Genomic DNA, 12,975 nt, shown 5'->3' on the forward strand with positions numbered 1-12,975 from the left:
GGTCATTGAAAGAAAGGCACATTGAAAATGGGTCTGTGCTATATGCAATATTTACACCGAAGGAGAACTTGAAACAAGCCCCCAAAATGCCAAAGCATGAAATGGTTGAAGGACGATTTGGAGAAGATACCCTTCGCTGCCACATCATGCTTAAGGTAAGCGTAATAGTTTCACATGATTATGAAAATACTGACATCAGTTCCTCCTTGTGTAATCAAGGCCACCCTATTTTGTTCCAAACCTCTAGTTGTTACTAACCTGATTTATCTTACAAAATAGTTAATTATTAGTCAAGTACTTTAGGTTAAGCTTGTACACAGCATTTTATTGTCATGTTTTATTACACAAAGTTCCCAGGTTGTTAAATATTTCCCAACTGACAATTTAAGAGCTCCATAGATGCTATAAAACTCTTAGTTTGCCATAATTTAATTTGTTTGTAATTCTTACCTGTGTTTTGTGGTCTATATAGATAGAAAATACTTTTGTATCTATTTTTACTGTTTTACTCAAAAACATGGATATACCCAGAACAACTGTGAAGAAGTGGGTCAAGAAGCACTTTAAAGGAAGTGGTTAAATGCTGCCATGAGCTACATTTATTGTTTAATATCACATTGTAAATATGACGTTAATGATAAGTAAACTTGTGCAAAGGTAAAGCCTAATTGGAAAAATCATATAAATGTTCTAGAATATAGTTTATAATGGAGCTCTACAATCAGTGGCTGCCCATTCTGTTCATTTATGAGTGGAAGTGTTAGGCTGGTGCATTGCTTAAATTACCCAACAATAGTGATCGTTATTCTTTGGGCATTGATTTTGGTCCAGTACTGTTAAGAAGATTATGGAACTGCCATGAATATCCACAACTAAAACCTAAAAATGTTTGCCTGTAAAACATATGTTTGTTAAAAACCTAATGTTGGTCTACTGTAGATTTGGGTTTGGGCAGTGAGCATGAAACGACCACGACTAAAGAATCCCACAGGATTCTTGACTCTGGCAAGTGATCACACTTGATCCGAGCCCCCCTTTCCACTTTTAATCCTGATTTGGATGCCCCATTTTGCATTTCTTAACAGGGAGATTATGAGGTTAAGGTGGACTTGAATTGTGATACAATTAAGGACTTGAGACTGAAGCTTGCCAGTGAGACTGGAATCCCAGCACATGTTCTCCATTACAGGTAATTGTATAATAAGTGTTCTGTATATCAACAAATAATATACCCAACAGAGCAACTTGTACTTGCCCGATACACATTTACATTTATTCATTAGCAGACGCTTTTATCCAAAGCGACTTCCAAGAGAGAGCTTTACAAAGTGCATAGGTCATTGATAATAACAACAAGATAGCCCCAAAACATTGCGAGTAGCCAAAACATGAAGCACATATTGCGAACAACCAAAATAAGTGCCAAAGGGAAGAACCACAAGAGTATGTAGTTAAACAAGTTACAATTAAACAACATGAACCGCTATAAGTGCAAGTGTACCTGTGGAAAAAAACAGGCAACAATAAAAACAATATATCACAGTGAGTACAATTTATTTTACTCAGTTACCACTAACCACAAGAGCAACAAGTCTCTAAGCAAGAGTCATTGAGGATTCTTGAGGAAACTAACATCGGGTCAAGCAAACATTTCCTAAGTATCGTTGTACTCCCGGAACAAGTGCGTTTTGAGCCTTTTCTTGAAGGTGGAGAGACAGTCGGGGGCTCATTTACTAACATTGCGACCGCAGCTTAATCTGCGCCTTTCCAAACCGCAAATAGCGCACAGTGTATTTCCGCATTTTGCGTGGTATTTATCAAACCAGATCGTCGTCGGGCAATCAGCGCCCATTAGTGTTAATTAGCGCGCCGTTAAAAGACGGGAAAAATCGCTTGCATGTTACTGCCACCATGGGTGATTCGAGGAAAAGAAAAAAAAAGTTCAGCGAACAGGAGCTAGAAATATACACACCCACTTTCCCTTATACCCTCCCAGCAGCTGTAATCTTCGTTTTTACTCAAGGGCGCTGTCTTTGTAAATACGGTGTTATGTCTTTACCCGCTATTTCACGCCTGAAATGGGCACAACCCTGTTAGTAAATGAGGCCCTCAGTGTCTCTGATGGAGGTGGGGAGTTGATTCCACCACTGGGGAGCCAGACAGGAGAAGAGCTTGTGTTGAGACCGGGCAGTCTTGAGCGGTGGGACCACCAGGCGGTTGTCTGAAGAAGACCGTAGGTGGCGGGAGGGGTGTAAGGCTGCAGGAGAGACTTGATGTAGTCGGGTGCAGTCCCGTTCACTGCTCGGAAGGTCAGTACCAGGGTCTTGAATCTGATACGGGCCGTGATGGGTAGCAAGTGGAGAGAGATGGTAGACCAGGCGGGCCGCTGCGTACTGAATCCTCTGTAGAGGGCGGGTTGCGCATGCTGGGAGACCAGAGAGCAGTGAGTTGCAGTAGTCCAACTTGGAGAGGACCAGTGCTTGGACTAGCAGCTGGGTGTAGTGCTCAGACAGGTACAGCAATGTGGGCCGTGAGGGAGAGCTCGTCATCCATGGCGACCCCAAGGTTCCTGGCAGAGGATGAAGGGGTCACCATCGCAGATTCCAGGGTCATTGAGAGATCGGGGAAGATGGAGGGTTTAGCCGGGATGATGAAAAGTTCTGTTTTGGCGAGGTTCAGCTGGAGGTGGTGCTCGGTCATCCAGGCGGAGAAGTCTGTGAGGCAGGCCTCAATCCTAGCTGAGATCCCCGGATCAGTAGGGGGGAACGACAGGTACAGCTGCGTGTCGTCAGCGTAGCAGTGGTAGGAGAAGCCATGGGAAGTGATGATTGGTCGAAATGAGGTTAGACATTTAAGGGTCAGTCATGGAGGGTGAGAGGGTAGGAAAGGTGGGTTTAGGGAACCGACTGCCGCCGACTTTTTTCTCAAAGAAGGAGGAAAAGTCGTCTGCTGTTAGGGTTAAGGGAGGGGGTGGGGGAGGTGGGTTAAGAAGGGTGGAGAAGGTGGAAAAAAGTTTGTGAGGGTTTGAGGCAGAGTTAATTTTGTTCAGAAAGTAGAGGGTTATAGCACCAGTTATGTGAGAAGAGAAAGATTTAAGGAAGGAATGATACTTATCAAGTTTCAGACCGTCTTTGGATTTGCCCTATCTCCTCTCAGCTGCCCGAAGGGTGGACCGTTCATTACGAAAAACATTCGTAAGCCACATGGTGTAAACATTAGTTTTAATGAATTCCAAAATGTAATAATGGATTATCAATGTTTATGCCATCTACCTTTTAGATTGAGGTAAAAGTATTGTTTTAAGTTTATGCATTTGAGAGAGAATTTTAAAAATAGTTTAACAATTATATACTGACCAAAGTGAATGCAACCCCCCCCCCAATATTCAAATGTCAGCAGTGTTATTGTTGTTATGTTAACAATATTATAAATGTTCAAACCAAATCAAATGCCTCACTTATGGGAATATGGTTTAAAAAGCAAGACGGTTCACTAAAATGACCATACCGATCACCTTACAGCTTTTAGGATTCTTGAGATATATTTTGATATTACATTGTTATTTCATAATACACTTTACAAAGCCGAACTTTACTTACTCGTGCACTCGAATTGTTTTGCAGCGGTGAATCTGGCAGTGCTGGAGACACCTTGCAGGACTGTGGAGTAACTGTGGAGTCAACGGTGCATTTTTCTTTGACCTCATTCCCTGAAGAAAGTCAAGACTCCATGTCATTTTGCACAAATGACATCACACCCTCAGTACAACAAACTCCAAAAGGGCTGAGTGTGTTTTTCTCTACTCTGTATGCCATTGTAAGATATACATTATTTACTCAGTTATTTACTTCAATTTTTTATGAACATGAATTGTTATTGAACTATCTTGTCTTCCTAAGTCATCTCTCACTGACACAGTGAGGCACTGAATATGAATTAAGAAAAAAAACTCAAGACATTGTAAGCTAAACAACGGAAATGGAATGAACTTGTTTTACTGTCATCTTATTTGCAGAAAATGAAACAATCTGGAGAACAAGTTAAGACATTGATTGCATATATTCGAAAACTTAGTGGATGCAACCCTTTGGCCCAAAGTTTGTTTCAGTTACTGTGTAGAAACGAGATTGGAACCAATGTTCAAAAGGTAAGAGTAAAAAATTCATAATGATTCTTTAAGAAAAACATTTAGCTAAATATTTCAAACAAAGTAATTATGTACATATTTTTTAGATTGCAATTGTAGAAGGATTGTACAATCTCTTCAGAGAACTATTGCCAAGGCCTGAGAAACAAAGAGATGGACACGTTGTGGAAGACTTTGAGGTCTTTGAAAGCGCAAACGTGTGTTGGGCCAGTCTGCTATCGGGAGCAGAGGTGTGTGTATCAAATGTTTCTCTTAGAACATTAAATGTCCATTCATTTCAATGGTATTATAGAAGTAACAAGATGGTGAAATATTACATTTCTAGTATTTGGGAGCAGAGGTGTGTGTGTGTATCAAATGTTTGTTTTCACTTAACTTTAAATGTGCATTAATTTCGACGGTATCATAGAAGTAACAAGATGGTGAAATATTAAATGTGTCTAGTATATGTGTCAATTATTGATTCACATAGTTTTTTTTGTTGTTTTTTTTTATCAGAACTAAAACTTTTCATGAAACACATCTCCACGATGCCTTTTCTTGGGCATCATGTCACTATGATAATAGTGTATATGCTTTCTCTGTCTTACCAGACATGTAGCTCAGAGCACGAAACCTATGCACGAATGTATCTGAATTCTCAACAAGGTCAGCGCTTTTCTGACCCAGTTCGTGTCCCAGGTTTACCAGATGTTCTTGAAAGAGCATATGTTCTGCAGAAAATCAAAGGTATGCTATAGTATGTAATTGCAGATGAATATGTATGATTTCACAAAAAGGTCAAAAGAAGGGAAGAATACAATTGTCACATTTCTTCTATTTGTAAAAGTAATAGATATTATTACGACAGACTGTATACACTGGTTGTGAGTGATGAGACCCCTGTAGTATCGGTTTATGCAGATGGACACTAGGTAGCACTGTCTTAAATGAACACCCTCAATTGTATAATTTAATTTTTAGTTTATTTAAACTAAATGGCTAGTATCAACAACGGGGACTTATTTTACGTAACTCCTTTCTTTGGAGACAAACCAAACAGACTGCATTAATCCAAAATCTGGAATGTTAATTCAGGTTGGTCCAATACATTTAAAATCTATGCACGGTACCAGGCAAACAATAACAAGTATCAGGTGGGTGTTGCTCCAGGTAAAATATTTGCCCCAGTCTGAAGCTGGTTAACATATATTTCTATATTTTTGCTCCATTCATCAATCCATCAACCTTAAATCTTTTACCTTTTGTTTTTCTGTATCAGCAGCCCTTTATTTTTTATCAATTTGATTCTTGTTTGTCATTTGTTAAGATGGGGAAAAAATTCCAAACTGCACTGATAAAAACCTGCAAGCAACATCCATGAAGAGAGCAACTGATGTCGAGAAATTACTGCTCAGTTTACCTCCCTCTATGAAATCCTTCCCTGTCTGGATCTCCTTTGAACAGACGACAAGTAATGGGTACGGTTTAATGGAAGTATTTTGTGTTATCAATACTGAGCTGTATTATGGGGAAAAACACTTGTGGCTCACACAATGTATTTAAAGCTTTCAGATAAATGATGTGGAGACTTTTGTCAACATGATGGAAAATGTAAAAAAGTACTCTTACCTGACGATTACGCCGCCCTTGAAGCTGAAGGAAATTGGATTACAAGGCCCAATGCTTGTGCTCCTCAATGAAGGTATTGGACATCTCAGTGGGTTAACCAATCATTACTGCAACTGTTTAACAAGTACTCGGTTAGGGTCAGCTCACTGTCAGAAGTGTGTAGTTCACAAGTGTATGTACTGTACAGTTCTCGCTTGACCAGAGCTCTGAGATTAAGCAGTTCTTAGTTAGTACTTATTGTTATTAGTTACTTAGTAGAAATTACAAAAACTTTCCTTGGAACATTTACTGACAGAGGGTTCACAACACTCTCTTGCTGCTTTTTGACAATAAGACATTGCGCATACTGATCTGTAAGAAAATTATTCAGATTCAAATATTTTATTTTCAAGTAATGCAATGAATGCTTTTCCCTCACAGCTACCCTTGGTGTTTATGTCGATAATGACAAATCAAAAACTCAGAGTGTAAGAGTCTTTGATTGTATGGCTGGCAAAATGCAAACTGTAGACGTGAACCTTTTGGCAAATGAGTAAGTGTCCATAATTACAAATATATCTATTTTGTTATACATATTTTTATTTAAGTTCTACTACACAACAGTGAGGTATGGCTATTGCTATGTTACAACTGTAATGAGGGGTGGGTGTTAAATTCTCAAAATATGGATATGTCAGATGGTCATAAGTACTTGTACATTGCCTTGACAAATATACCGTCAATACTGAGCCAATACTTCTAATCTTGTACTTTTGTGTAGAATGAGAGACACAAGAAGTGATCAGACATTTGTAACTAGCAGGACTCCCAAGGAAGCTATTCTGGTAATGTACATCATGCATGTCTATCTACAGGCATAGTGAGGCACTGACAAACTAAATGATTGGTCGTGTTTATTGCAGTCCTGCAACGGCCGCAGATATCACATTTATAAAATGTTACAGTCAAACCTCTTAGATTTATTGGTTGCCTACAGGATGTGAAGTTTATCTCGGCAAATATGACACATTGCATCACAACATTACTGAACCTGCCTTTAATTATGTATAACTTCATGCTGTAATATAACGTGTTGCTATGATGATTTGTTTAGTAACAACAGTAAATTATAACTTAACAAAGTAATTTTCCCCCCTACCAGGTCCTAATAGATACAAGCAGCTCAATGACAGAACAATGCTATGAAGGAGTGAGAATGAAGAGAATTGATGCTGTCAAAGAGCTCTTCCATGCCTTTGCAACCAGAACCATGGCTTATAATTTGCATAATGTCATTGGCCTGATGACATTTGGCTCACTTGTTCAAATGGTCCATGCTTTTACAGAGACTATTGAGACCTTTATGGTAAGCACTTCAATTATTACTATATTCTCACAGTATAAACTATTCTGCATGTGTGTGCTGTTCCACATTAGCCTGACGTTGTCATACTCATAATTCTTGTCAGAATATGAGTCTGAAAACTCTCCGTTGGGCTGTGACTACGGGGCGTGTTTCAACCGAACTCGTAAAACAAATGCCTCTTCGCTCAATTGGATAGACCTACAACCAATCAGAGCAACGTAATATGTTGTTTGTTGAAAACGAATTCAACCCAAGCGCTCTTTTGTGACGTTGTTGATTACGTTACTGTTGATCATCTGTCCATCATTGTATAAAGCCCATCCTGGCAATTTCATTGGTCCGTCCCGATTCTGGTTTTCTGTAGTTGTCCCCAATACGAGACCCTCCAGACCCAACTTCCCGACCACATTTTTTTGTGGGCGGGGAGAAGTTGGGCTGGCAGCCAGGCTAGTTCCACATACTATGTGGCAAGCTATGCCAAAACTAAGCAAATACACCTATGGGGGCATGACAATTTGGTAAATGCTAAGTGTCAGCCATTTACCCCGTTTTAGCCACCTTGATTGGGCCCTCACTCTTGGTAGGTCTAAATTAGACTGAGGATAGATCTGTCTCCTGTGGATGTAGAAATGTGCTGCAGTAGTTTTAAATTTACAGCTGTAATGTGATCCTTTTAGTAAAATATTTTTCATGATTGACCCGTTCTCTTTCCACAACGGAATTGATAACTTACCAGCTTTTTGAAATTCAAAACTGTACAGTATTACACTTAATGCTGCAAATACTCATGTTTTTTGAATACTAATGTTTCATGCATTTTTGAACATCTATTTCATAATGACTTTTTGAAACACACAGGAATATGTACGCAGTGTCGAGGCAGAAGGATTCACTCGGCTCTATGACGCCTTACAGAATGGCATAACTGAGCTAGATAAAGTCAAGAAGCAATTCCCTGATTGTAAACTTCGCATCATATGTCTCACAGACGGGAATGATGTGGGGTAAAACATCATTTCAAATTAGTTGGAAAGTTCCAGTTAGTCATGTTCAAACGTGACACAAGTTTGCCTTATACCTGCAGAAATTGTATTTTTTCCACACCAATATCTTTGTATATTGTAATAATGATCTTAACCCTTTAATCATATTGTAGGTCAGATACCCACCCACGTGGTCTGGTTACCAATTTGATGAGCTCTGGCATCGTTGTGGATGCTGTTCTGGTGGGAGATGTGGTGAACGATGTGCTGCATGGGATCAGCTATGCAACAGGTAGGAGGAGGCCATTTTGACCACGACTTTTATCACAACAATTACATATCAAGAAAGGGAACAACCGTCTTAATTGAAATTACAGCATACACAAACGAGGTGGAACAGGATGTTTAAAAAAGTTGTACTTAAATAAGTCCGTAATACAATTTTAAGAAAGGAAGGTATGATTTTACAGCCTTTTCTATGCACCTTGTGCAAGACAGAACTGAACATGGTGCACTGCAACCTATACAGGCTGTATTGTGATGGTGCTGCACATACTAACAATAAGTCATAGTGAACAAAATCACTCACCCTGAGGCAGATCATGATTGCCAAATTAGTAGGAAGATTACATTTAGCTAATGTACATATGTTCCTTGTTCAGACTTAACAAAGGCATAGTTAAATTTTTCTTAGAAACGACTCGCCATTTGTTAGTTTCTGACCACTATTTTCATCTTTCTTTTCCAAGCAGTCCAGAGGGAAAAGGAAAGTTACACTAAAGTTATTGGAATTTCTAGCCTCCTCTTTTGATGAAATGATCAGGACAACCATCTAAACTGAATACTGACTCTTATATTGTAGGTGGCTATTGTTTTAAGCCAGCGACATGCAAAGACGGTCTGAAGCTCTTTGAAATGGAAACGGTTCTGTCCATGGAGTTGAGGAAACCAAAAGAAGAAACTGACCCCTCTGTTCTTACAAGCGTGGTATGTCTACCACACCAGTTCCACAGGGAAACTTCCTCCATGTTTGATGTCGATACATTAAAACACCTAACACTGTATCACATACTGTATATTAACTTAGTGGATTATACTCTGACCAAGCTAAACCCTTTTTTTTTTTTTACAGAGGGCGATAAAAGCTCTCGTTGCCGGTAAAGGCTATGATGAATCACCTGAAAATGTTCTGCCATTGGAACTCGGCAATAAAGTGACTGTGGCAAAGAAGTAAGTTATTTCCCATCATTTGAATCATATCCTGAAAATGTTAAACAATAATTCTAGGTAGGGCTTTGATTATGACCATATATTTAAGCCATTATAATGCCAAATTCACTTGTACCTAAAGCAACCCCTTTATCTGCCGTTATGAGTGTCTTGCAAGGATTAGTCCTTGTAAAAAATGCCAGTAAATTTCTAATTGTTCCAACCTTAAAAACCATCAAAATGACAATGCAGAATACAGTACTGGTATGCCAGAAGTGCTGAAAGATCTTTCCCTATATTCTGCCAAGCATATGCAGTATGTCATTGTTTCAAACTATTGTTTTATATCCAAAACAAACATCTTAAATATTTTGAATGCAGCACACTGAAAAACAATTCGAAAACCAGATGCTATCTGGAGAAGGACCGTCGGATTCTTGCAGAGCTGAGAAGCCTGCACTGTGATCCACACCCTTTCTGCACCATCTATCCTACAGAGTCAGACATGAGTACGTTAACTCTTAATAAACACAACATCAACAACGCTGTACTGGTCAGAATAGAAGTGTCATTTTTTTTTCTTCTGTTCCTGCACATATGTAACCTAATACAGTATAGTGATTGATCATCATCTAAATCCCATTCATTTATGACTCCAATCTACATAAGGAAATATGTGAAATGTTTATATTTTACCAAAGTTATTATGAGTTGCTAGATACCTAATAGCCAGTCATATGCTAACTGTCAATGGACAATAGTGTTAAAATACCCTGCCCACTCAACACCACAAACCCACTCATTGCTTGGTTCAGTGTACTATCTGTCTTATTCAAGAAAATGACAGTAAACTGAACTACAACGGCAAGGTAGAGATCTTGCATAAAACGGTAAACGCAGCTTCTAATTTGTTTATCTTCACAGCTTTCTGGAAGATCCTCCTGCAAGGCCCCCCTGACACGTCATATGAGAACGGAGTGTTCGAGCTGTACTGCCAGTTTGGTGATTACTACCCAGTCAAACCACCACTGATGCGATTTGTCACACCTGTATCCTGCTACTTAAATGAAGTCCGCTTTTATGTTGTCAGCAAAACGATATGTCAACTGAATGACTACATTCGACACAACTTGGTCATGTAGAATCAATATTGGGTCCAGGTAATGTGTCCCCTAGTTAATGCATTGAGTAATATTCATACAAACCATCATTCTGCCTCCCCCTTAACAAAAAAAAAACTTCCCCACATAACATGCAGCTCATCTAAGGGATGGTGTGTATATTGGTAGGGTAGGGCTTCAAATTATTTCCGAGATAATGTTTGCTTTTTATTTTTGGGTATGAGTTTTAGGGAGGCATTGAATTGGGGGATACTGGTGACATTGATGGTGTAACATCTATACAGTGTGCATACTTGAGTATTGTATGTATTCAATTTGATTAACTAACTTGACTTGGAAAAAGGTGTACCACTGTAACGTCAACAGTGTGGGCCGTATCTGCCACAATATATTTGACCGCAACTACTCTGCTCATATCACCATGAGAGAGATCCTGGATGCTGTCTATGGACTGCTCATCATGCCCGAGCCTGAAGATCCTCTGGATAGGTTGAACATACCAACTTTTCTTTTGTACTAACCCTGTAGGAGAAAAAATATGAATTGCCTCTATTGACAAAGGGTTATGTAACATCTAAATAGTAACCTCATTATTTTTCTGTTTGATTTGATAAAAAATATCCTGTAATATTAGGTACAATACTGTTTTGTTTTGTAGCATCTTGGCTGAGGAGTTCATGACCAGTAGAGAGACATATGAACAAGAGGCCAAGAAAAACACAGAAGAAATAGCAGGAAACTCTTTGAATGACATGGAACAGGTGAACGGCAACAATTGTGTACAATTGCACTAATCCAAGCCATTCCTTGAAATGACATCTCTAAATATAGCAAGTACAGTTTATTAACTTCAATTTACTCCTTGGATTGAGGTTAGATCTTAGTCCTTTTGTTTTTCCCATTTTAGGGACAGTGACTTAAGTGACACTTTTTTTTTTCTTTCTGTCAGTGACCTTTGAGTGTGCTTGTTGTCTTGTTCCCTGATAGAAACTGGTGGGTTCAGAGGTAACAGAGGACTTTGTGCCACCACACCTGGTTTGTCCACTGACCAAAAAGATGTTTATCGATCCCGTGATGACCATTTATGGAACTGTCTACGAACGCAAAGCCATTGACAAACATCTGAAGATGCAAGTTACTTATTGATCTAATATGTTGCTTAATTGAATTGGATTGCATTTTAAACTCAAATTATAGCTATATATATATATATATCATATTACACATTTGGGTGCATAATTGTATTACCTTAAAAGTGACAGAAATTACATGTTCCATATGATCGGGTGCTCAGGTGTTTACAATTTTTTCCTTTTGTTGTAGAGAAAGCACAGATCCTGTCAAGAAGGAACCCCTGCATGAAACTCAGCTGAAGCCCTACCCAGACATGCGCAAGATGGTGCGGGATTTCCGCAGTCAGCAGATTCAGTGAACAATGAGGTGTAATGAAGCAAACCCATACATTTGGGTGACATCAGTGCAATAATTATACGCTATTGATATATCAATGTTTTCTAACTTGAGTTTTCCCTTTTTACAATAAGATGATTATATTATTGTCAGTAAATGCTCTGGTTAATCAGTAAAACGTCACTTTTGGGAATGTGTTTTCTAATAGAAGGTAAATTGAAGTAGAAGGTTGACATTTATCAAAATAATTGTGTAGTGTTCAATTGCCTAGACTAGTTCAGTTTTGATAATCAAGCAGTTATGCAAGTTAAAAAGCTAAGAGATATATGCAGTTATCTTACTTTCGTCATGTCATCAAATAAGGCATGCTACATTTATTTTAGAGTGCAGTAGAGTTTTCAATGTTGTTATTTGTGTTGGCAACTTCAAACCTTCAAGACTAACCAAAGTTTTGATAGGAGGTATGTTTTCCTCTTTTTGAGAAATAAATTCCAAATAAACGAACATACTTGTATTCAAGTTTTTGAGAGGATCACATCATAAATGTCCATGTTAATTCATATTAGGACTTTTTTAGTAGTGAGACTCGAGATTGAAGTACAGTAGAAAAATATAGCTTTTGTGCTGTAGTGGGTGTAAGAGCTGTGTTATGGTTAAAAAAAGATTGCATCCATGATTTTTTTAAATATACTGTATATTATGGTCAGGAATGAACTTTAGGGTTTATGCAAACGCTAACTCACCAAATGAAATGACTACAGAATGATTGTTTTAGCTGAAACTATTCAACACATGCAAGACATCCCACACACACACCTGTCATGACCCCTATTATCAGTGACCTATGCACTTTGTAAAGCTCTCTCTTGGAAGTCGCTTTGGATAAAAGCGTCTGCTAAGTGAATAAATGTAAATGTAAGCATGTAGGGTTATGAGTGAATCCACAGGCAAGTCGAAGCTCTTAATGTTCTTAATATTTATAATATTCTTGCTTGAGTGATAGGAGTCAGTGACTATTTTTTATATATCTTCTCAGCCTCAACTTAATCCCAGGATTCAATACCATTGAGCCTCTGGGAAGTGGATGAAACGGACGAGAATGGATATATTGTGTCTTGAACAACTGTCTGGGAGGATGTGAGTGGGATT

At 38.6% G+C, this 12,975-nt stretch overlaps 1 protein-coding gene across 1 annotated transcript in view; it reads left to right on the forward strand.

Moving 5' to 3' along the window:
* The window catches only part of LOC124483300, a 16,299-nt gene extending 3,969 nt beyond the window's left edge, over positions 1-12,330 (forward strand). Inside the window, exons 5-25 of the mRNA XM_047043679.1 lie at positions 1-155; positions 1,086-1,189; positions 3,624-3,816; positions 4,016-4,147; positions 4,234-4,377; positions 4,741-4,876; positions 5,457-5,607; positions 5,695-5,831; positions 6,179-6,290; positions 6,519-6,582; positions 6,900-7,103; positions 7,962-8,107; positions 8,260-8,378; positions 8,949-9,073; positions 9,219-9,316; positions 9,677-9,804; positions 10,220-10,344; positions 10,760-10,905; positions 11,075-11,177; positions 11,404-11,546; positions 11,740-12,330. Coding sequence (XP_046899635.1) covers positions 1-155; positions 1,086-1,189; positions 3,624-3,816; positions 4,016-4,147; positions 4,234-4,377; positions 4,741-4,876; positions 5,457-5,607; positions 5,695-5,831; positions 6,179-6,290; positions 6,519-6,582; positions 6,900-7,103; positions 7,962-8,107; positions 8,260-8,378; positions 8,949-9,073; positions 9,219-9,316; positions 9,677-9,804; positions 10,220-10,344; positions 10,760-10,905; positions 11,075-11,177; positions 11,404-11,546; positions 11,740-11,848 — 2,774 coding nt within the window. The 3' untranslated portion in view covers positions 11,849-12,330. The remainder of the gene's footprint in view (positions 156-1,085; positions 1,190-3,623; positions 3,817-4,015; positions 4,148-4,233; positions 4,378-4,740; positions 4,877-5,456; positions 5,608-5,694; positions 5,832-6,178; positions 6,291-6,518; positions 6,583-6,899; positions 7,104-7,961; positions 8,108-8,259; positions 8,379-8,948; positions 9,074-9,218; positions 9,317-9,676; positions 9,805-10,219; positions 10,345-10,759; positions 10,906-11,074; positions 11,178-11,403; positions 11,547-11,739) is intronic.
* The last annotated feature ends 645 nt before the right edge of the window (positions 12,331-12,975 follow it).

The sequence above is a fragment of the Hypomesus transpacificus genome, chromosome 21 (genome assembly GCF_021917145.1).
Source record: "Hypomesus transpacificus isolate Combined female chromosome 21, fHypTra1, whole genome shotgun sequence".
Lineage (NCBI taxonomy): Eukaryota > Metazoa > Chordata > Actinopteri > Osmeriformes > Osmeridae > Hypomesus > Hypomesus transpacificus.